The sequence below is a fragment of the Leptidea sinapis genome, chromosome 16, assembly GCF_905404315.1.
Source record: "Leptidea sinapis chromosome 16, ilLepSina1.1, whole genome shotgun sequence".
Taxonomy (NCBI): Eukaryota; Metazoa; Arthropoda; class Insecta; order Lepidoptera; family Pieridae; genus Leptidea; species Leptidea sinapis.
In genome coordinates this window covers 6,397,464-6,422,219 of record NC_066280.1, presented here as the reverse complement: position 1 = coordinate 6,422,219, position 24,756 = coordinate 6,397,464, and the positions used below count along the sequence as shown (strand labels likewise).

At 37.5% G+C, this 24,756-nt stretch overlaps 2 protein-coding genes across 4 annotated transcripts in view; one reads left to right on the top strand and one right to left on the bottom strand.

Moving 5' to 3' along the window:
• Positions 1-5,241, top strand: part of LOC126968662 (remodeling and spacing factor 1) — a 62,121-nt gene extending 56,880 nt beyond the window's left edge. Inside the window, exons 24-25 of the mRNA XM_050813693.1 lie at positions 408-507; positions 1,246-5,241. Coding sequence (XP_050669650.1) covers positions 408-507; positions 1,246-3,289 — 2,144 coding nt within the window. The 3' untranslated portion in view covers positions 3,290-5,241. The remainder of the gene's footprint in view (positions 1-407; positions 508-1,245) is intronic.
• A 5,848-nt stretch (positions 5,242-11,089) lies between these two features.
• LOC126968807 (retinoblastoma-binding protein 5 homolog) overlaps positions 11,090-24,756 on the bottom strand; it is a 30,403-nt gene continuing 16,736 nt past the window's right edge. For 2 of the 3 annotated variants that reach the window (XM_050813921.1, XM_050813920.1), the window contains 3 exons: positions 17,937-18,057; positions 15,171-15,292; positions 11,090-11,196 (listed from right to left, as the gene is read on the bottom strand). In XM_050813921.1, coding sequence (XP_050669878.1) covers positions 11,140-11,196; positions 15,171-15,292; positions 17,937-18,057 — 300 coding nt within the window. In that variant the 3' untranslated portion in view covers positions 11,090-11,139. The remainder of the gene's footprint in view (positions 11,197-15,170; positions 15,293-17,936; positions 18,058-24,756) is intronic. The other variant, XM_050813922.1, reaches the window with a different exon arrangement.

The following is a 24,756-nucleotide window of genomic DNA, read 5'->3' as shown; positions in this document are numbered from 1 at the left end:
GAGAAATTATATAATATGTTTATCATTATGTATGGATAATATCTATAACAGGTTCTTCTCAACCCTGTTTACAACTAGATAACTAATTTGCTGTGTTTACCCATAATTGGATGTTCACTATAGTTTTTAAGTTGTGTATATGTATTCTAAATAAGCTTTTGTGTACTATCTGTCGGTAAACCTTATCAAATAAACAAAACAACTCAGCAGCAGCCGGCCGAGGTGCGCACAGGACCGTGAGCTTATCAGAGGTTAATCGTATATTAAATTAATCACAAATCTATGAATTTATAATAGTATGTTAAGGCTCATCAGGGATGGGAATGCCGAAGTTATGCGTTTGATACAAATGTCGGTAGCCTGTTGATTGACATTTAACTAAAGTTGACCATCACGGCATGTTTCAGGCACGTTGTCTGTGGCCGGCTCCCCGCAGCCTTTCAAGCCGGTATCGGAAGAGCCCAGCGTCATCACTCGCATGCCGCACATGCTCAACCAACAATACAGGTGATTATGTTTACAAATACCATAGAATTCGTGACCCACGATCTTGTAGGATCTCTGAACAATCACAAAACCGTTACCGTAAAAAGTGCGGATAGATAATTATATTATTTGACCCGGTACATCAGGGGTGCTCAAGCTTGAATTGCTGGCGATCTACCTCAAAATTGTTAGACTACGAACGATCGGCTCTGAGAGGCTTCAAGTATGTGTGATGAAGGATTGTCGTCTAGGTAGAGTGTCACGATGACATAGATATTAGTTTTGCGCAAAATATGCATTTTTTTAGTCAAGGTAAGTGTAGGTCTGCTCTTAAATGTCAATGAAAAAACTCATAATTATTATTCAAAATTGCGAGTTTATTGTTTCTTACAAAACAAACGCGTTCTAAAGTTCTAAGCTTAACTAAATAGTGACTTTGGATGTTGAAGCGTGACACTGCATGTCCTGAGCATACTTTTCATAAGATGGTACGTAATTACCGATTTTAGTTTATTATACCGGATTTTTTTCTAGAGATCGACTCAAAAAGCACTCGCCGATCGACCGTTTGAGCACCCCTGCGGTACATCATGAAAGAAACTGAAATACAATTTAGATTTCAACTTCTAATTTATTGGTAAAAAGTCAACGTTTCACAAACTATTACTAAGTATACGTTGTCATTATTGCGTTATTGTGCACACAGAAGTCTTTTGTGGGTAATAAATATTATGTAGTATTTTCTCGTTTTGCTTCCAGGGGACAGATGATGTACCCCCCCCGCCCGACGTACGGGGCGGGCTCCCCGTACCCCCCCTCCCCGCGCCCCCCGCCCGCCCCCTACCCGCAGTACTACTTCCCGCGCGCGCCGCCCGCCTACCGCGCGCCCCTCCCCCCGCGCCCCCTGTTCCAAGCCGCCATGTCCGATCCCGGCTCGTCGCCTCACCTGCTGGTCCGCGGTCCGTCGCCCACCGCCGCGAGACCCGCGCCGCCTGCCGGCAGTCCGCATCAAGCCTCCCCCGATGAAGCCTCGGTCAGAATCAAAGCGGAAGTGAAAACTGAACCGGAATATAATTCTCCTCCAGCGTCACCCACGCGACGACCCTCTTCGCCGGAACAGCCGCGGAATAGGATAAAACGCACCGAAAACAAAGACGGTCGGAGGCATCCACTGGGTCCTTATGCTCCTCAGTATGGTCCTTATGGGCCTTACGCGCCCCCCGCGTCGCAGGGCCAAGAAATTCCCATTAACCATCCTCTCCAACGCATGCCCATGCCGTATCACGCACCGAATGAATTCAAGCGCCACAGTCCGTCGCGTGAAAATTACGAGCGCGACAGACCGATCCCTCCCGAGGGGCGGCCGCCGAATAGGTTACCCGAGCCCATCGGACCCGAGAGATTGAAGCCGGACATGAACCGACCGCCCGAGACCTCCATCCTTCACGACATGATCCGAGCTCCGCTGCGACCCATCCTTTCTGACATGCTGCGACACGATCGACCCGTTACCTCTACCGATATGCGATGCCCTCCGAATAGACATTCGCAGCCTTTCTACCGACCCACCCTCGACAGAAACATGCACGAAATGCTGCGGGCTCCCGGTCCGGAGAGACACGAAATGCACCGGGCGCCCGGGCCAGAGAGACACGAAATGCTCCGAGCGCCCGGGCCAGAGAGACATGAAATGCTTCGGTGCCCCGGTCCAGACAGAATCGAAATGCTCAGAGCTCCCGCACCAGAAAGCCACGAAATACTTCGGGCTCCCAGACCAGAGAGACTTGAAACGATTCGGGCAACAGTACCAGAAGGACACGAAATGCTTCGGGGTACTGGCCCAGAAAGACACGAAATGCTTCAGGCTCCCCGCCCACCGAGACTGGAGATGTTACGCGGAGCCGGACCAGGAAACCATGAAATGCTTAGGGGCCCTACACCATATAGAAACGATATGCTACGAGGCCCCGGACCAAATAACAATGAAATGCTACGGACTCCCGGACCAGAGAGACACGAAATGCTACGAAGTGCAGGACTAGAAAACAATGAGATGCTTCGGGCATCTGGACCAGAAAATAATGAAATAATTCGGGCCCCCGGAACAGAGCCCAACGAAAGTCTACGAGGCGCCAGACCAGAAAAGCATGATACACTCGGGGCTGCCAGACCAGAGAGAAACGAAATTCTACCAGGTGCTGGACCAGAAAACCATGAAATTCTTCGGGCACCGGAAAGAAACGAAATACTACGAGGCGCTAGGTCAGACAACCATGACTTGCATAGGGCTCCCAGACCCGAGAGACACGAAATGATCCGAGCTTCTGGAATGGAGCGGCACGAAATGATCCGTGTTCCCGCACCGGAGAGACACGATATGGGACCCGTGATGCCGGATATGAGAGTCGCCGACCTCTCTCACTACCCGTACATGCGGCCACAGATCCGGTACTCCATGCCCGTCCGACACCTTCAGTCGGAGCGGTTCGTGTACGATGTGAACAGAATGGAGAAACCAATGCATGCTATGCGAGACTCGGTTCTGATGAAGCCACCATCGCCCGGCGCTCCCGGACCGGTGACGGTTCGGCCGGTCGAGTCACCGAAGGCCCCGGAGCCGCCTCCGTCACCGCCGGATATAAAGCCTCAGATACAGGACGATCATGTAAATAATGACGTCGAGCTCAAGCTGAGTAATCTGAAGATGGAAGAACCGGCGGACAGTCGGCGGGGGGAGGAGGGCGGCGTGTTCGGTGGCCTGGTCAGCTACTTCTCTAGCCAGCGAGAGGACGACCTGGTGTAGTGACGGGAGACAGACCGGACGCAGTCGCGACGATGAAGACAAGCTCGTTCGAACAAAGTGTTTCCTTTCACGTTAAGTTTGAAGCTCTGTATGGATAATATTAACATAAACTAATATATTTCACCAGTGGCTTCTTTGTTCAAGAAGCTGTTCAGATAACGCGTACCGCAGAAGTGCCTTTTTTTTGCCGTCACACATATAGTTCAATTAATGGGCTACTGGGACTAAACCTCTGTATGTCAGAATTGTAGGTTAAAATTGTAGGTCGAAAAAAGTGGCCAAGTAAGATTGCTTACTGTCAGGTGTTATCGTAGTCGAGTTATGTCTTGTTATCATAAAGAAACCATAAAATTTATTGAATTAGGCGTTACTTTGCGGAAATCCATAACTATCCAAATGTTTTAAGTTTTCTTTAGTGTTAATTCCGCAAATATTTTTCAGTTTCAGGACATGTTGACTCGCCAAACTCTGGCACGAGACTGAATTAAATGAGCCGAAAGCCGCTCTTTTATACCCTCGTCCCATGAAATGATGCCCTGTGATTGGTCGGCTGATGTGACGTATTTCCCCCCGGAAGAGATACGTAACAATGGTGAAGGGACCAAATTTGTTGGTTCATTCAACAATGTAAACATGTTATTGTTGTGTTTTATTATTTCTAATTGCTTTAACACATTCAAGCGACATCCTTTTTCACATGTATGTGAAATATTAAAATTATTATTGTTGCCTAGTGAGTGACCGGTGTCAATTAAATGTTTCGCGAAGTGTGATTTTTCGGGATGATTATTTCTAAATGCAGAATGTTCCGCACATACATGTGAAAAAGGATTTCTCTTGAATGTGTAAGAGCAATTAGTAATAATAAAACACAAAAATAACATGTTTACATTGTTGAATGAACAAACAAATTTGGTCCCTTCACCATTGTAACGTTTCTCTTCCGGGTGTAATACGTCACAACAATCACAGCGCGTCATTTCATGGATCGAGGGTATAAAATAGCTGTCTTCGGCTCATTTAATTCAGTCTCGTGCCAGAGTTTGGCGAGTCAACATGTCCTGAAGATGCCTCGTGTAGAGGCGAAACACGTGTCGAATTGTTTAAAGAAAAATAAACTTTTTTACATTTGCATATCGGAGGCCATCGTCCAATTCGCCATTTTTTACATTTATTATTATAACGGCAATTTGTACTCACATTTATCTCATAATTTTATCTGTTGCGGTTTATGAGATGCAGTCTGACGGACGGACTCTAAGTTGAAATTTCACTTAAGCCTTATTACTTTATTTACACATGACTTAACCTTAAATCTGAACCTAGATATTATTCTTTAAACTCCTATGTAAGTGCAATGCAATACGCTTCCAGTAATTGTACTAAATTAGATCCAGTGTTAGCAACACGAAATCTCAAGGAAACCTTTTGCGAAACGAACTTTACTGATAAAGTAATGCGACTCATATAACGCTTTAGCATTTTTAAGAATTAATGAAGTAAATAGTTAAGATATAACGCGGTTAAATATATTGACTATATTGTATGTATCACAAAGTTTTATATAGGAATAATTGTTGCCGAGAAATACATAATACATAGAAAACTGACTGAAGCAAGATTGGATATTTTCATGGTTGTGTCGCTTTATTTAACCGCGAAATATCTGTGCACATGTACATATAATATATAGATAATATTAACGGATAATGTATTTATAATCCGGCGCGTAGGCCGTTAGCGTACCCATGATGTATAATATAATGAAATACAATTTAAATTTACAACAATCTCGGTCTCGAATGAGAAACTGTGTATTATTATTTTTGTTTATTGTTAAGTGAGATTTATTTATATAGATATAGATCGACGAGTACTTACTTACTCTATACTCAGAATACGAATTTTATTACAGAGGTATTTCTTTTTGCAAAATAAATGTTTTCTCCTAACGTTTGTTTTAATACGTGGATTTATGTGTTTCTTTTGGCTTTGGAGGCAGATAATGCTCGCTGTGGACTTTCTGAAATATAAAAAACTACGTTTAAAAAAACCGACTTCAAATACTGAAAAGTATCAAATAGCTAAAAATTAATAAAATGCAATTATTAATATGTGCTACCTATTGATAGGTTTTAAGTCAGTACCAAGCAAAATAAAACTTATTAAGGTTGTCTGGCCATGCGTGTCTGTCCGCTTGGGTTGTTTTGTTCTAGACGAAGCTATCCCGCTCAAAGTCACGAGGCGAGTGTAGGTACCTAAAGCTATCAATATGTAGCACATACAAATAGTATTTTATTAATATTAAAGGTAAAGGTGTGTATTAAATAAAATTTTAAGTTATTTGATACTTTTCAGTTTTTGAAGTCGGTTTTCTTAAACATAGTTTTTATTTTTTACTTTTGTGTCACTTAATAATTATAATATAACCATATATAACCTGAAAGAAAACTCCTAAAAAAGACGTACACAAAAAACAATTATATCATCCAGGTAAACAAAAATTTTCATAAAAAATGTTAATAAAATGAAAACTACTGGGCCAAACTATGTAAAATTTTATGGGACCAAATGGCATCTATTCTGCATCGAACTAAAGATAAATTACGTAAATCGGATCATAAATCTAAAAGTCATGTCAATAATATACTATTATCACATACATAAAAAAAATACCGATCGAATTGATAACCTCTTCCTTTTTGAAGTCGGTTAAAAATATTAATTGCTAGTCTAAATATCTACAAGTATGTTTGGATCAGAAATGGCAAGATTTTCATGCGCAAATCAGACGATTCTGATTTTAAATTTTTAAAGAACCATGATGTATTAAGCAAATTAGACTAAAATGTATAATTTAGTGGTAAGTAATTTAAAAGTAGCACACAAAAAAATAAATTCGATCAATTAAAAATTTATTACCAGAATGTACGAGGAGTTAATTCAAAATTAAATGAAACATACTGAAACTTAACGAACTGTGACTATGACATTGTTGTGTTATCCGAAACTTGGCTTAATAAGAGTGTCTATGATAGGGAAATATTTTGTGACCGTTATGTTCTTCATAGAATGAATCGTTCAGTGACTTGTTTTAATCGCAAAACTAAGGTTAGGGAATATTAATCGCCGTTTCAAATAAATTGAAGTCTAAGCGCATTATTGATTATGACAGCATATGTGAAAATGTTTTTGTTAAACTAAATATTTCGGTAAATAATAAAAATATTAATGTTTGTCTGTGCTAGCAGGGTTTTAGAACTAGAAGATTACGTTATGGTGTTAGAAGACTTTAATCTAGGCACCTTACAGTGGTTTGACAATAATGGATCAATAATCGATTCCCCATCCCATATTTCGTTTAATATGCAAAGAATGCTTTGGGACTTTTTGATGGATAATGATTTAAAACAATTTAATAATTTGCCTCATATAAATAACCGGATACTTGACTTGCTTCTGTCACCCATTCCCTATTGTGTTCACCTACAGAATGCATCTCATGTTATATCTAAAATAGATCCACATAATCCTCCATTTGAATTTTCGATATCTTTTAAAAAAAACACAAATTTTTTGAAGAACAATATAATGTAGAAAAATTATACTTTTTTAAGGCTGATTATACTAACATTGCTATAGAATTAAACAAAATAAATTGGGAGGAAACTTTTCGATCTCTGAGAGTAGATGAGATGGTTTCTTCACTATATAACCATATAACCCATAGCTATTTTATCTATCTTAGCTAAAATATTTGCATCTTTTATTATTGAAAAAATGACGTGGCAATTATCGCAATTAATTGATACTAGGCAAACTGGTTTCGTTAAAAACAAATCGACAGCAACAAACCTTGTTGAGTATACTGAAGAAATTGTGGAAGCAGTCGATGGTAAAGCACAAATTGATGCCGTAAACACCGATTTCAGCAAGGCTTTCGACACCGTCAATCAAGAAATTTTTATATACAAATTGCAGAAGTATGGAGTGTCGGATGCCATGTTGAGTTGGTTTCGCTCATATCTCTGTAATAGACAACTAAGAGTGGTTATCAATGGGCATACTTCGGAATCAAACATAGCGACCTCAGGAATCCCATCTCGGCCCGCACCTCTTTAATGTGTTTATTAATTATATCTCTGAGTGTTTTAAGTATTCCAAAGTTTATCTTTTTGCTGACGATCTCAAGGTCTGTAAAGTTATTAAGTCACTGAACGATTCCTATCATCTGCAGGGAGAACCTAATAGTTTGGAAAATTGGTGCGAGCTTTACTTAAATATGTATTATAATGAGTATCACTTAAATGAAGTCATTTTGGAAGAAGTCACGTGTATACGTGATCTTTGAATTCATTTTGATACCAAATTGAATTTTAACACTCATATAGATAAAATACTACATAAACCTTCAAAATTATTAGGTTTTGTTTTAAGAGAGGCAAAGAATTTTAAAGACCCAATGACTAAAAAAATAATGTACAACTGTTTGGTGAGAAGTCATATAGAGTACCTACTGCACTGTTGTTAGGTCGCCACATTATAAAGTAAATGTTGCTAGACTTGAGCGTCTCCAAAAAAAGATATTACGGCATCTTGCGTTTTGTCGTGGAGTTCTTAAAAATATTAAAACATATGAACAACGACTATCATATTTCCACATTAACTCCCTAGAAGAACGAAGAAATTATTTGGACTTAGTATTTCTAAAAAAATTATACACTGGCCTAATTAATTGTCCCGACTTGCTCAGCAAAGTTAGATTTCCTATACCAAATAGTCGCACTAATCTAAGAAAATTCTGCCTATTGTCACGAATGAATTTTCGCTTCTTCAAACTTTTAGAAAATTATTCTTGAAAGAGATATCTTAAATAATATTACCCAAACAGGTTCTTAAATCTGTGCTTACTAATTTTGCTACTATTTTATGTATGCAATAAAAACATAAGTGTGTTGTTATCTTAATTAAGTAAAATTCTGTGCATGCTGTGATATCCTGTAAGTGATAAGACACTTAGCATTAATTTAATTGAATCCAAACCGAAAGACAATCAGCTCAGTTGGTGTTTCTTTTCGAGAATCGGCCAACTAAGGTAAAAAAAGGAAGAAGTCAAGGAAAAAAGATGATTGCCTCATTCTTTGGTCGGAAAGGTCATTTCGCGACAGTTGTGCTAGAAGATGGAAGAACAGTTACTGCAGACTGCTATGTCACTCGCTGTTTGCCTGTTGTCTTGGAAAAAATTCGACAGCAGAGCCCTAGAAGCAGGATCCTCCTTCACCACAATGTTTCAGCGCACTCCGCAAAACGGACTGTTGAATATTTGACTAAGGTAGGTGTCGAGATAATGAGTTATCCGCCAAACAGTCTTGACCTGGCGCCCTGCGACTTTTATTTATTCCCAAGAACTAAAGATAAAATTCGAAGTATTCGCTTTAAGCCCTGAAGATGCGGTGAAAGCGTACGAAAATGCCAAATAAAGAGACCCCTAAGGAAGAATGGGCCCACATACTTGACATTATAGCACCTGAATTAGCAATAATATATAATGAATGCATAGATGAGGGTGTGTTCCCTGACCTCATGAAATACAGCAAAGTTATACCTTTGTTTAAATTGGGCAGTTCTTTTGACCCTGCTAATTTCAGACCTATTTCAGTGCTGCCTGTTTTTAGTAAAAAATTTTAAAAAACTTTTGCTTCAACAGCTACAAATGCATTTTTGTAAATTAATGAACAAAAATCTATTCGGTTTCACTAGGGGCCCACCATGAAACTACTCCTAAAACTAAAGCATTATGGAGTGAAAAATAGAGCAAAATAAAATCTGTTAAAATCATATTTAAGCGAAAGAGTATGATAGACGATGTAAATAGCAAACGGTCTTCGGGTAAACCTGTGGGAATAGGTGTTCCACACGGTTCTATTCTCGGTCCTTTCTTGTTTCTTATATATATTAAAGATCTACCGTTTGTGGTAGATGATAGCCATGAGATTGTATTGTTTGCTGATGATACTTCACTTATTTTTAAAGTGAAGCGACGTGTAGATATTAATGACGAGGTAAACAATGCACTCTCAAAGATAGTGCGTTGGTTTGAGATGAATAATGTGCACTTAAACAGTAAAAAAACAAAGTGTTTACGGTTCATTACATCAAACACAGTGGAGGTACAAGCCAACGTACTTATAAATGACCAGAGATTGGAACTTGTGGACACTGCGGTCTTCTTGGATATCGTGTTAGATAAAAAGCTTAAGTGGGGTCCACATATTGCCCAACAAGCAGATAGACTCGGCTCTGCGGCATATGCCGTTAGAAAGATTAGAGAGTACACGAATATTGCGAACGCTAGATTAGTGTACTTCAGTTATTTTCACAGCATCATGACGTACGGTATTTTACTGTGGTGTGATGCTGCTGACATTGATATAGTGTTTGCACAGCAAAAGAGAGCTGTTCGTGCTATATATCAGCATGGTTATGGACAGTCTCTCAAAGAAAAAATTTAAAGAAATAAATATTATGACTGTTAATTGTCAGAACATTTATGAAAATTTAATATACGTTCACAATAATCGTCACCTTTTTGCTCTTAATAGTGATTTTCATTATTATAACACTAGAAATAAAGGATTGCTTGTAACTAATTCTAGTAGGCTTCATAAGACACAAATTAGCTTTAAGGGTAAATGTATACACTTCTATAATAAAGTCCCAGCCACTGTTCAGGCATTATCTATAAATAAATTTAAATGTTTTAAAAAAATGGGTCTGTCGTAAATCCTATTACTCCACAGCTGAATATCTAAATGATCGGACAGCCTGGGGCTAGATTGTGATTATTTTATAGCAATAGAAATGACTGTACAATATTGTATATTTTTATTGAAATAAGCGCAAAAAAAGAATGCTGGGAGAGTTTCTTGCGCCGCTTCTTCTCTCTCAGAGCGCCATTTGTTTCCGAAGCGGTAGTAGTATCTAGTATATTAGAAATGACATCAAAAAGAATTCTAAAGGAATCAATTTTGAGAAAATAGATGCCTTTATGCCTTTACTGCTTTTCACAGTGGTTCCATGGAATGCGACGATGTGTAGAGAGGAATTACTTCGAAAAACAATAAAAGTATTAGCAACTTTCTACATTAAGCCATTTTTCATTTTCTAATCATTTTCAGTGTTACTTAGGTAAAACACGCGTATTTAATAACAATAATATTATAAGCTTGGATTTAATTCACTATAGAAAATAAAATTATAAGTTGTATAATCCAAGGTGACAACATTCTCCAACAATTTAAGTATCTTCTAACACAATATCTCTATCTTCTATCGATATAAACGAACATAAATATTCATTCAAACAATAAGCATCGTGGAAATTCATTTTAAATTATTATCACACGTAATTTGACAAAAATCGAACGCCCGTGCCGTATTGTACTGTGATCATGACGTCAGTTCGACATGTTAATTGTAAACAAAATGCTGATATGGGTAATGGGATCATTGCAAGATACCGCTTGTCACCTTGTTTTCATGTTCACTGACTATCAATACAGATGCATTTAGATTGCTACAGTTAGATCTGGACATAATGTACATTACACAATACAAAAATTTTGTTTAATTCAACAACAAATACATGAAATTTAACAAATAAAAAAACATTTTGAAACACCTTTCGCGCAATTCCTGACTGCCTGGTTGTGAACTCTCACATGCAGAATGTCCCTACGCTATTCTCCCATCGATGGTTTCACTCGACACTTTGACAGGTTCAGTAAATAAAAACAAATGTTATTTATATAAATATGTTTATTATTACAATCATTTCCGCGGTCTGCCGGCTACTTTTTTGCTTCCCGCCGTCTGCTTGTTCTTGCCGCCGAACGAAAGTGGTTGTTCTACAAACAATACATTACGTTATTATACATTTCAGAACTTTTAATAATACATGCAAACTTTCTCGACTCATCCAGAGCCTCTAACCAAGTGTCAAGTCATCCAGAGTCAAGGTGCTACACCACCAGCGACTCAGACATGCCGGAGCTGATATTACAGACTGACGCTGTGCTTAAGGCACTTCTCACCTTAGACATTCATAAATTGAGCCTGATATTGCTCCAGAATGGGAGCTGGTCTTTACCCTATCCCTAAGAAAGGTGTACGCTCGGATTTGTTCAACCATCGCACCATTGCCATTACCTCTAATTTGTCCAAGTTATGGAGTCGATTATCAACCACTAGCTCTTGGGATACCTAGAGGAGCACCAGCGATCTCCATCCATCTCCAGGCAATCTCCTAGTATATCTCACCCATAAATGGACGCAAGCGGTTGAGTCGAAGGGAGAGGCGTTAGTGGTAAGTCATCGCATCGCGTCATGTTGACGTCTGGCATTCTACAGGGTGGACCAAAAGTCTGTTTACATTTGAATCGGTTGCCGCGTCTAGCAGCGGCGGCGGAGGGGGGTGGAAGGGTTACGCATTGCAAAAGCGGCCAATGGGAATTTAGTACCATGGCGTCGTTTAGCGGTAGTCAACGTGCATTTTGTGTACGCGAATACTATCGAAACAACGATTCTGCGACCTTAGCTCAACGAAAGTTTTGCAATCATTACAAGATACGACACAAAAATCAAGCTCCATCAGGTGTGTTAATTAAAAAATGGGTGCTCAAGTTTGAGAAGACGGGTTCAACAATGGATTTACGTCGATCTGGCCGGCCTAGAACGTCGAGGGACCCCGAAAACGTGGAGCGAGTAAAATCGTCTGTTCGTGACCAACCTGGACTATCACTCGACTCGAAAGCGGTGAAAACTTAACCTGCCAAGATAATGATGTATTAAACCGCATTCTCAAGAAAGATTTAAGTCTACATTCCTATAAAATCAAAAAGGTTCAGGAATTAAGGCCTCAGGACCATGCCACTAGGTTGCAGTTTGCGAACGAAATGGTAGAGCAATTCACCAGTTTTACAAACATTTTTTTCTCAACAAGGCACACTTCCACCTAAATGGGCATGTTAATAGACAAAATTGTCGTTATTGGAGTGACACTATGTCATGGTGATCAAAAACCCCTGCATTCCAGCCAATCAACCCAGTAACTCTTGACGAATTAAAGGATCGTATTCGCACAGAAACATGTAAAGCTGTCATCGAAAATTTCCGCTCTAGATTGCAGCAATGCCAGAATAATGAAGGATTGCATATGGATGATGTGATTTTTAAGAAATAAATTCCCCTTTTGTTTTCTATCGAAAACAATAAACAATTTTGATCTACTGTAATTAGTTTTTTTTTAAATCATCATTCCAATTATAAACGGACTTTTGGTCCACCCTGTACAATCGCTCGCTATGAGAGGAACTTCTTGCCTCACACATCCTCTTTGTGGAATCAATTATCGGCTGCAGTTTTTGCGACCCGATACGACTTAGAGTCCTTCAAGTATAGCGCATAGAGCATACTTCCAATAAAAAAACGGACAACACGTCTTTGACGCTTAGTTTTTTTTTATGAAAATAAGAGACGAGACGAGCAGGGCGTTCAGCTGATGGTTATTGATACGTCCTACTCATTACAATGCAGTGCCGCTCAGAATTCTTGAAAAACCCAGAAATTCTGAGCGGCACTACAATTGCGCTTGTCACCTTGAGACATAAGATATTAAGTCTCATTGGCCCAGTGATTTCACTAGCTACGGTGCCCTTCAGACCGAAACACAGTATTTACACATTACTGCTTCACGGTAGAAATAGGCGCCGTTGTGGTACCCATAATCTAGCTGGCTTCCTGTGCAAGAGCCTCCCACTGGTAGTTTCGCGGATGTCCCTAGTTGCTGTTGCCTCACCATTTCCCATTACCTGAGTCTCTTGTCCGTTTGTATATATATTTGTATATACAGTATGGAAACAGCTTATATGAAATAAATGTAGGTATATACTTGTTAGCATATTAGCTGACGATATACCAAAAATTAACGAAATCCGTGCAATCCGTCAAAAAGTAGGCTTTTCATTTTGCACAAATTTAAACGTCCTGTAAGATTTGTGTTACTGGGTCAATGATTCAATGAATTTTAATATTTCAATATAGGCGGCGTTGCCGCTTTGCCTAGCTGCCTTTAAATTGCGCCGCCCGCGGCCGTCAAAGAGATACGTGCCGGCGGTGTCTCGTTGACTGCTGCGCTATTCAAAGTTAGGGAAGGACATCTTCTATCGATAATTAGCTTTCTTTAAAGGGAGTTGGATTGGATAAATAATAAGCTGTTTAAGTCTGTTTTGAAATTGTTCTGTTATGATTATTGTAAAAATACTACATCTACCTAGGTATTTAAAACTAAGCAGCTTCAGAATTTTTATTTTTATAAATTATGAAGTAGTTTAGAGATAATGATCGTGAATAAGGAACTAAACAATAACAATTTATTACTTGTTTGTAATTTGAAAGCAAACCTATCAAAAATCGTACCAACTTACTTTTTTTAATGAAAATAAGGGACGAGACGAGCAGGACGCACAGCTGATGGTTATGGATACGCCCTGCCCATTACAATGCAGTGCTGCTCAGGATTCTTGAAAAACCCCAAAAATTCTGAGCGGCACTGCAACTACGCTCGTCACCTTGAGACATAAGATGTTAGGTCTCATTTGCCCAGTAATTTCACTAACTACAGCGCCCTTCAGACCGACACACAGTAATGCTAATACATTACTGCTTCACAGCAGAAATAGGCGCCGTTGTGGTATCCATAATTTAGCCGGCATCCTGTGCAAAGGAGCCTCCCACTTGTTCGCTGCTCAGGAAATCACTCAGAAAACAGTGGTTTCGTAAGTATTGAACTTACAAAAATAAACTATTTTTTTACAAAGCTTATCCATTCTTTAATTTATTAATTGTTAAAAATATTAAAACATTCGAATAACACAAAACTACTAGTTTTTAATGCCTTGTTTAGATTGTTGGTTGGTAATTGTAAATAAAGTATCGATAAACTAGAATTGTGGGGTATGCCCTATTTACGCCATTTATTTTCGCCATTTTATTTAAGTATTTGTAATTTGTTATTCGGTTTAACGCGAGCTTTCGGAATCTGTGTTTCGTCGTCTGGAGTGTCCAAGCGAGTGCTTTACGCAGCCCGTGATTGTTGAAAAAGTTAAAGTTGTATTTATTAATTTAACTTTTTTAAAGTTCAAGTAAAATGTTTCAATAAATTTTCATTTCATTATGTTATTGTTAAGAGCTTGTTTACGAGAAGAGAAGTAACAGCCAATTCGCCGCCGTGAGCTACGTTGTCGCTCCTCGGGGTAGAGGTGAGCTACGTAGTCTAAACATACTGTTTTCTTTTTTCTAATTCAATTTAGATAATTAGTTTCTTTGAAAATTTATTTTTTATAATTTAGGGATTTTAATTTAATTATTAATTTTACTATACTTCTGTGGACCTATGGTATGACCTGGAGTATGACTTGTATTTTCATTTATTTCATATAAGCTGTTTCCATACTGTATAAAAAAACTTGCATTTAAACGCTTAACAGGAGTTGATAATTTAGACAATCTACGCAAAGATTTACAATAAAGACTCAGCTGCTCGTCTCGTCCCTTATTTTCATAAAAAAAGTATACTGTCTTTGTTTGTAAATAAACAGAAACATTTGACTGGCCCATAGGTGTGCATGTACCAGACAAGCATAGTTTATTAAATTATGAAAATTATAAATGGACTTTTATTAAAATTACATGCATTTAATAGATTGCAGTTTGATTCATTATTATTTATAATTAAATATTTGTGAATTGTAAATTAACGCCATCTATGTTTTTCTGTCCATTACTACAAATTTTTCCTTTAAACTGTTTTAAGTAAACTTACGGTATCATACTCTGGCTGTTTTTCGAACCATTTCAAAGCTGTTTCCCAGTCCTGAAATGCTTCTGGATGACATGGTCCTGTACAATTATTTTGCTGCTTTGCTGTCTGTTCGTTTGTATTGTCTGTTCATAACAGGTACAATATTATCTCAATAGTAATGCATTACACAACGTCCTAAAAAGTAGCGTAATGTGATACCGCCTTAGTTATATTGCTCCTGAGGATGTGATGTATGACTCAGTGATATTCTATCTTATTAGCACAGGCCTGAACTTGAGAATGTCACGAGGTCCATCAAATCACTTAATACTATGTGGACTGGTTCGCTAGCATGACTTCAAATACACAAGTTTTAGTTTCAATAAATCAAGCACGTGCTTTTGATGTTATAATAATAATCGTTACCTTTTTGCTTTTAATAGTGATATTCATTATTATAACACTAGAAATAAGGGATTACTCGTAACTAATTCTAGTAGGCTTCATAAGATACATAATACCTTTAAGGGTAAATGTATACACATTTATAATAAAGTCCCAGCCACTGTTCAGGCGTTATCTATAAATAAATTTAAATGTTTTATAAAAAAAATGGCTCCGTCGTAAATCCTATTACTCCACAGCTGAATATCTAAGTGATCGGACAGCCTGGGACTAGATTATGATTATTTTATAGCAATAGCAATTAAAGTACAATATTGTATATTTTTATTAAAAAGAGCGCAAAAATAGAATGCTGGGAGTTTCTTGCGCCGCTTCTTCTCTCTCAGTGCCTCATTTGTTTTCGAAGCTGTAGTAGTATCTAGTATATTAGAAATGACATCAAAAATAATTCTAAATCAATCAATTTTGAGAAAATAAATGCCTTTTATGCCTAATAATTTCGTCATCATTCAATACTTCATACGGGACGAAATGTCCGCGTGACCTGATAGCATCGTGTGCAGCTGTGTGTCAGTGAGTGTTTGTAGGTTAGTGACGTCACAGCAGTCAGCGACCCACGCCCAGCTAAACAACTTAATATAATGGTAACGAATTAAGAGTTCCCGCTATGTGGCTATCCAGTAGGGACTCACGAGCCAGCAGTGACGCACGCACGATTTTTGTTCGTCAACTACTTCACCGATCCGACCGATCTTTTAAAAATGGAGAAACATTACTACTACTTTTCCCACTAAATGGAAATTAGCTAATGTCGCACCAACATTTAAAAAAGGAGATAAATCTGATGTTTCTAATTGTCGCCCCATTTCTCTGCTATCAATATTTCCAAAAGTCCTTGAAAGAATTTTACATAAATTTATCACTTAGCATTTTAAAGAACATATTTCTAACTCTCAGCAAGTTTTTGTTGGTCGCAAATCTACTATGACAAATCTTGTGAGTTATGTTAATAACTTAACTAAAAGTGTCGACAGCGGTATCCAAACTGATGTCATCTACACTGATATCAGTAGTGCGTTTGATAAAGTCGACCATAATCTACTCCTTACTAAGCTTTTAAACTACGACATCTCTAACCCCCTATTATCTTGGTTTAAGTCATACCTAAGTGGTAGTTCTTTAAGAGTCATTACGAATGGTTATACCACCACGTGTTACGCTGCATTTTCTGGCGTACCCCAAGGATCTCTCTTAGGGCCTTCACTGTTTGTAGTTTTCATTAGTGACGTAGTTTCGGTTGAGAAGCATAGCAAAGCGCTACTGTATGCCAATGATTTAAAGTTGTACAGATTAATTAAGTCAGTTAATGGTTGAGTTTATTAAACGTACTTCCAAACTTTTTAAACAGATAAATTATATCATTTGCTTATACAATGTATTTGTTCGGTCGCATTTGGAATATGCTTGTGTGATTTGACACAATTATTGACCCCTTTAACACAATTCATATTGATAGGTTGGAAAGAATTAAAAGGTCTTTTACTAAATATCTGGTATACAATAACACAAAACATAGCGGTTCATGTTTCAAATCTCTCGAAAATCGTTGTCGTATTCAAGACTTGTTATTTTTATTTAAATTATGTAACGGTTAGTACCCCAGAAATATTATTTATTTATTTAATTCAGAGAGATCTCTGTAATATATATTATTATAACAAATTGATTTCAATATAGCCCGCCTCGGAGCAAGGCTAATAAATCGTGAATGCTTCCATCTTGTTATTCCGAGAACCAATATTTTGGTCTTCACTTCCCACTACAGCGCTCTATGAGATTAAAAATGAGCTCCTTAATAATATTTTTTGACTAAATTCATGTGTTTGGGATGTCGGTGCTACAATTTAAAAGACTTTGCAACAGTGTTATTGTTTAATTATAACATATGGTTTGATTTATTCATATATCATAATATATGAATAAATCAAACCATAATTTGTATCTTTAATATTAATTAACCTTTAAAGTACTTTGCGTTTTTTGTACTATCATTATTTTTAATAATACAACAGAGCTGTACATACCTGTAAGAAAGCTATTCTTTTCATAATGTTCGTTTTATATTTTTCTTGTTTTTGTATTGTTTAGAATAGCTTGTTGGTGAATGCTTGTCTTTAATAAATAAATAAACATAAAGCAAAGCGTATTAAAGATCATTGCGATCTCAATTAAATATTTTTTAGCTTCCTAAAGACGCTGATCTAATCTATCCAAAATATCTTTTACCTGTTTGTAATAGAGCAAGTGTAAGGGAAAATCAAAATGTGATGCTATTCTTCTGACTGGACACGACACTTGTTAGTACATGAGTGATGATCTCACCTGGCGGGTCGATGGTGAGTGAGATGTCGTAGGTCTTGCTCTTGGCACGTTTGGCGGCCGGCTCCACCTTCTCCGGAGTCTCAGTGGGCGTGACCGTCTCTTGCGTCGCCGCCCACCCGTCCTGATCAACCAATCATCCTTATTACTAATAAGAAGATAATAATATTGAAACAATTTGTTATTTTTAAAGTGATATCCCCTACTTCTAGGATGAATTAAATTAAATTTGTACGCAAATTTATGAACGATGCGGGACTCGCACTCGGCCTCTCGGATTCCGTCCGAGCGCTCTTCCAACTGAGCCAACCGTTCGAGTGACGTATGGTTCGTAAATCTTGGTATGTCTTGTTTAACACTCGGGTTGTGACTCCATCTACAGAATCTACTTTACAGTAGGTAACCTGTTCAACCCGCATCGTTCATAAATTTTGGTTACACATTTAATTTTATATAATATTGACAGACTTTTACACAAATTATCTTGGCCCAAACTAGGCACAGCCTGTACTATGGGTACAAGACAACGATATATTTAATACAATATACTTACTTAAACATACATAAATAAATATTAATATCCATGACTCGGAAATAAACATCCATTACTCATCATATAAACGTTTGCACTTAACGGGATTCGAACCCGTGACCTCTAGCTCAGTAGGCAGCGTCACAAACCACTGGGCTACATGGGCGTCATATATTAACAAATACTGACGATCAATAAAATAAATTTGTTACGCCAAATGTAAATCAGTAATAATTGTTATCAATATTTATGAGCGAACATTCGTCACACGGGCCATCATCGTCTCACACTACGTTTGAGCACTATACTTTAAGTCAGCCAATATAATGTCTTAATACAAAGAGGAACTAGACTTAGGATATACTAACGACACCTGACAGCCACCGGCTGTATCGACACAGAACACAGAACGATATTACAAGTAGTATCGCTTTATTATACATTATTTATAGTACTCATAGTCGTTTAAGGAAAGAACTTAAATAGCCACTTAGTATGGCATTAAAATGTTCACTAGTATTACAACCTAAGGATGGCTTACGGAATACTAAGTTTGTATCGTCGCACCTATACTTTAATGATTAAGGAATGGTTTTGACGTGTAAATATTGAGATTAACGTGTCTATTTCTTTAATAATAAATACAATATTATATATCAATATAATTTAATTTAAATAATTAATCAGTGATTACTTACAATATATACATTTCATTTTAAAAGTAGTGCACTCATTTTCTATATGATGAGTCTGTATGGTAGAGATACGTCCTCAACTATAGTGAGAAGGCTTCCATCGCTAAACAGGCTGCCACGTTCATTCATCAGATCGAGCTTTATAAACGTAACTTATCTTTTGTAATTAATTTCACGAAAAACATATTCGCAACACAAAATAACAACAATCACAGTTGAAGACACTGACTGAATGGACTTCGGATATCTTCACAGTGAAAAATAACCAGTTAGTTTATTTCATTCATTGTTTTCAGACAATTATGGAGTTTTGAGCTATTCAATATAATTTTGTGCTAAGGAATTAATTTGTCTTATTACTTATTGTACTAGTATCACAAATAATTTATCGATAGTGATAGTTCAGCTATATAGGTACTTACTGACGTCTCTCGGATAGAACGCTCCTTAGTATACGAGGGGCACACTGAAATGATCGGGAATAGAATATTTCGGATTGAGTTACAATAAAACCTTTTTTAGAATTTGAATACGGCCAGTATTAGACTTAGAAACTTAATGACATTCATATAATTTAAAAATAAGTTAAAAAACAAAAACTAAGTTGGTTTAAAATTGACACGTCCGCGTCGTTAACAGAAATGGAGCTCCAGCGTGAACATTTCCGTGCCATAATTTATCACAATTTTCGTCGCGGCTTATCTCAAGATTAATGTCTCAGCGAACTTGTTTCGATTTATGATGTTGAAGCACCCGAGTCAAACAACAATATACCGCTGGTATGCCGAGTTCCGACGCGGTCGTGTGTCGCTCAGCACTGTTTCTTCTGCAGGTCGACCAAGAACAGTGGTTACGCCTGAAAACATCGCACCTGTGCGAACTATTATATTAGATGACCGTCATGTAACATACGAGCAGATTCAGGCTGTTATCATTATTAGAATGACTGCAATTCAGTCGATATTACATAATGAGCTGTGTCTAAAAAAGCTAGTTTCCCGCAGGGTTCCCCACAATTTGTCCGAAGAGCAAAAGGCGGCTCGTGTAGATTGGTGCCGGAATACTATGCAACGCTTCAACGTAGGGAAGTCAAATGCCGTTTATAATATCGTCTCAGGTGACGAATCATGGATTTATTCATACGAACCTGAAAGAAAACATCAGTCAGCAGTTTGGGTCTTCAGGTCAAACCAAAGTAAGTGGTTCGCTCCCGCAGCGTGTCAAAGAAAATGGTCGCTACGTTTGTCTCGCAAAAGGGGCATGTTGCTACAATTCCTTTTCAGGAACGCAAAACGGTTACCGCTGAGTGGTATGTCACGGTTTGTTTGCCAGAAATGATAGCCGAACTCCGAAAAATAACCCGAAACTTCGCATTACCATACATCACGATAATGTGAGCCGATACGTCGCGGAAGACAAATGATTTTTTGAAGCAGGAAAACGTTGAGCTCATGGGCCATCCTCCGTACAGTCCTGACCTGAGCCCAAACGATTTCTTTACATTCCCTAGAATGAAAGATTTATTACGCGGTCAACGGTTTGAAGACCCTGTAGCAGCTGTGGAAGCGTACAAATCAGCCATTTTATCAACATCAACTTCAGACTGGAATAACTGTTTTAATGATTGGTTTGCACAAATGGAAAAGTACCTACATTAAGTTGAACTGTAAATACTTCGAAAAATAATAAAATACAATTTAGTTATACCGTGCATGTGGTTTGTCTTATTCCCGATAATTTCAGTGTGCTCTTCGTATTAATGTATACTCAGCTAAGTATTCCTTAGCACTAAAATAAGGAACGACTATGAGTGCGGCGGTAACACTAACAACGTTTGGCGACACGCCTCTTTTTATTTTTCGTGGGGATTTCTTTAATTTTTAGCTCTAGTAACACTACTCGAACCATTTCATTGTCCTCTAAGTTAGGCTAGCGATATAGCATTGTGAATGACGTCACACCGACAACCAGCTAGCTATCATATTTCCCAATCCACCGAGTACTGATTGAGTGATTTGTTCCAAAACAGGTTACAATCGAAACAAATCCGCTACCCCGCCCCCTCGCTTCCACCATAGTAGCAGTTCGCAGGTAGCGCGCTCACGCCCTGCGTAATTAATACCACTATAGTTGGGCCATTACAAACGTGCGTCATAAAACATTACGTCAAAGGGATGTGAAAATGCCGCACAACTCATCGATAAAGGGATGCCTAGCGGTGCGAGCGAAAGTTCAGATATGCCAATATGTGTGAGCGGGAGATCTGATAAAAATGATTAGGACTCAGTTCGCAGGTTTGTAATGGACGAACTATAGCTAGAGTCTCTTGTTGTTAGACAACCGATATAAACAGGCCAGGAATAGTTTAGTGTATGTGGCAAGCTACGTCTTACATCGCGATTTGTATGATACTTTGTGTTAGTTTCAATTTCAAATATTTTTATTCAAAATAGGATGTGACATCACTTATTGAAAGTCAAAAAACTACCACCCATTCCAAAATGAATGCCTCAGGCCTGAGAAAAACGGGCGCAACAAACTCAGCGGGCTTTTTTTTCATCAAAAAATATGTTGTACAGTTAAAGTAACATTAACAAAGTAGCATTGTACAATTAAACTTATTATTTAACAGCTTGAGGGCGTTCGCTCCATTCCCAATCTGTGGTTTCATTAAGAAAGTTATTTATGTTATAGTAACCTTTACCACACAAACGTTTTTTAACAATTCTTTTGAATAACGTAATAATTTTGTTTTGAACATTTTCTGGGATCCTGTTGTAAAACCATATACATCGCCCCATAAAAGACTTGCTAACTCGACTTAGCCGAGTAGTAGGCATTATAATCTTATTCTGTTCCTGGTGTTAACATTATGGTTATGACAGTTTCTAGCAAATTCACTTATATGCCTATGAACATATATAACATTATCACGAATATATTGAGAAGCAACAGTCAAGATGTTAATTTCTTTGAATTTTGCTCTCAATGATTCCTTAGGTTATAAATAGCGCGAATAGCCCTCTTCTGCAGCACAAATACTGTATTTATATCGCTGCCCCGCAGCAATATACCATAGGACATAATACTATGGAAATAACTAAAGTATACTAGTCGCACCGTAATCTACGTCAGTTAATTGTCTAATCTTTTTAACCGCGTATGCTGCAGAACTAAGTCTGTTCGCCAATCCTTCAATATGGGGGCCCCATTGTAATTTGGAATCCAGAGTAATGCCTAGAAATTTAGCAGATTCCACCGGTTTTATAACCTCTCCGTTTAACAAAACACTCGAATCAACATTTTTGACATTTGGTACGGTAAATTTTATATATTTCGTTTTATAGCTATTTAACAATGGGTTGTTAGCGCTAAAACAGTACACGATGTCAGATAGAATATCGTTCACTTCGTTATACATAGCTTGGTTTCTTTTCACTTTGAAAATCAGTGAAGTGTCGTCCGAAAACAATACTACCATATCATTTTTCATCATCATAGATAAGGAAGAGGAACGGTCCGAGAATAGACCCTTGTAGTACCCCCATAGTGAGAGGAGTCCCAGGAGATCTCCTGCCATTCACGTCGACCTTCTCAATTCTATTGTTTAGATATGAAATCAAAAGATCGAGCGCAGTTCCTTTTATGCCATAGTGACATAGCTTCCAGACCAGCGTTGAATGTTGAACACAATCTAAAGCGTTAGATAAATCACAGAAGATGCCAAGTGCATTCTGCGATTCCTCCCAGGCATCAAAAATATTCTTGAAAAGCTGCATCCGTTGTTGAACGTCCCCTAGTAAAGCCAAATTGTTTCAAATGAAGTAACTTATGAGTGTTAAAGTAAGTAAGCATTTGGCCTAAAATAATTTATTCAAAAATTTTACTAAGGGTCGACAAAGCCGACACAAGACGATAGTTATTCGGGTCAGAAGAGCATCCCGACTTAAATTTTGGTGTAATTTTGCTATGTTTCAGAAGGTCAGGAAACACGCCATGATTAATACAATTATTAAAGACTATTGCAAGATATGACGTCAATTATAGAACTTTTTATTTTAACAGAAATGATGGGGCATTTCTCTTAAATCACAGTTTTTTTCATGTCTAGAGATTTAAAAGTTTTAATTATTTCTCCAGGGCTAACAAAACTAAAATTGAAACTTTGTTGACATTCTCTAACATTTTCCAGAAGAAGTGACTCAGCAACACTGATGGAGGAGACAAGAGTGTTTGTGATAAAAACTGGAATCTCAGAAAAAAAAATCTCAAAAGCAGTAGCAACTTCCTGCTGAGATTGAATTATTGTATTGCTTATTGATAGATTGTATTCAATCTTCCAGATTCCCAGTTAATAACATTCCAAGTCATCTTTATTTTATTTGGTGCATTTTTAATTATTTGTCTGATATGCATAGACTTTGCAATAGAACAAACACTTTTAAATAATTTAGAGTATTTTTTAACATACTCGAGAAAAGATGCATCATGATTTTACAATGATCTCTCACTATATAGTTCATATAGCTACTCCTATAAATGCCAGTTGTTGCCCAATCATGAAATGACAGGAGACCACCTGATTTGACTGTCTTAGAAGTAAATATAGAAGCAAACTCTGTTTTAATTATTTTAAATAACATATCATACATTTCATTGGGATTAACATTTTATTTGAATAAATCAAAATTTGAGAGTTTAACTGACACATTGCCTCTATATTTCTCCATTCGCCTATTATTCACAGGAACAAACGTAAACTTTTTAATTTTAGAACATTTATTGACCTCAATATTAAAAGAGGCTGAACTCAGTTTGTTAATTATTAATTTGCCTGGGAAATGGGTTTATAATTGGTAAATATGTCATCAATACAGCTTTTGGAGGTGCCAGTTACTCTAGTAGGCTCTAAGAAAATTGTTTAAATCATATGATTTGAATAAAGATCTGAATTTAATACTGGTCGTGCATTTTTCTAATAAATTAATATTAAAATCACCACATATCATGATATACTTCTTAGACTCAGATAATTTTAATAAAACCTCCTCCAATACACTTTCAAATAATTCATATACTGCATCTGGGGGTCTGTATATACTAACAACAATGGCGCGCTCGAGCTCTGCACAGGCTATTTCAATTGTACGTTCAACAGAGAGGCCCACAATATCTTCTCGTTCTTTGAATTTAAATAATTTACTTACAAGAATAAGAGAGCCGCCACGTGTAGCTTTTTCTCTGATAAACGCACTTGCCACCTGATGACCACTGAAGTTAAAGATGAGCTCATATTTTCTGAGCCAGTGCTATGTTAAACATAAAATATGTATATCTTTATGATTCATAAAGGCATAAAAGGCATTTATTTTCTCAAAATTGATTCCTTTAGAATTATTTTTGATGTCATTTCTACTAACTACTAGATACTACTACCGCTTCGGAAACAAATGGCGCTCTGAGAGAGAAGAAGCGGCGCAAGAAACTCAGTTCAAGTTCTTTACCTAATAATCCTTGCATGTTTTGGTGCATCAGGTTATATTACATTGTGTTTTTACACTGCTAGAGGAGTCCACTATTGTCTTATTGTTTAATT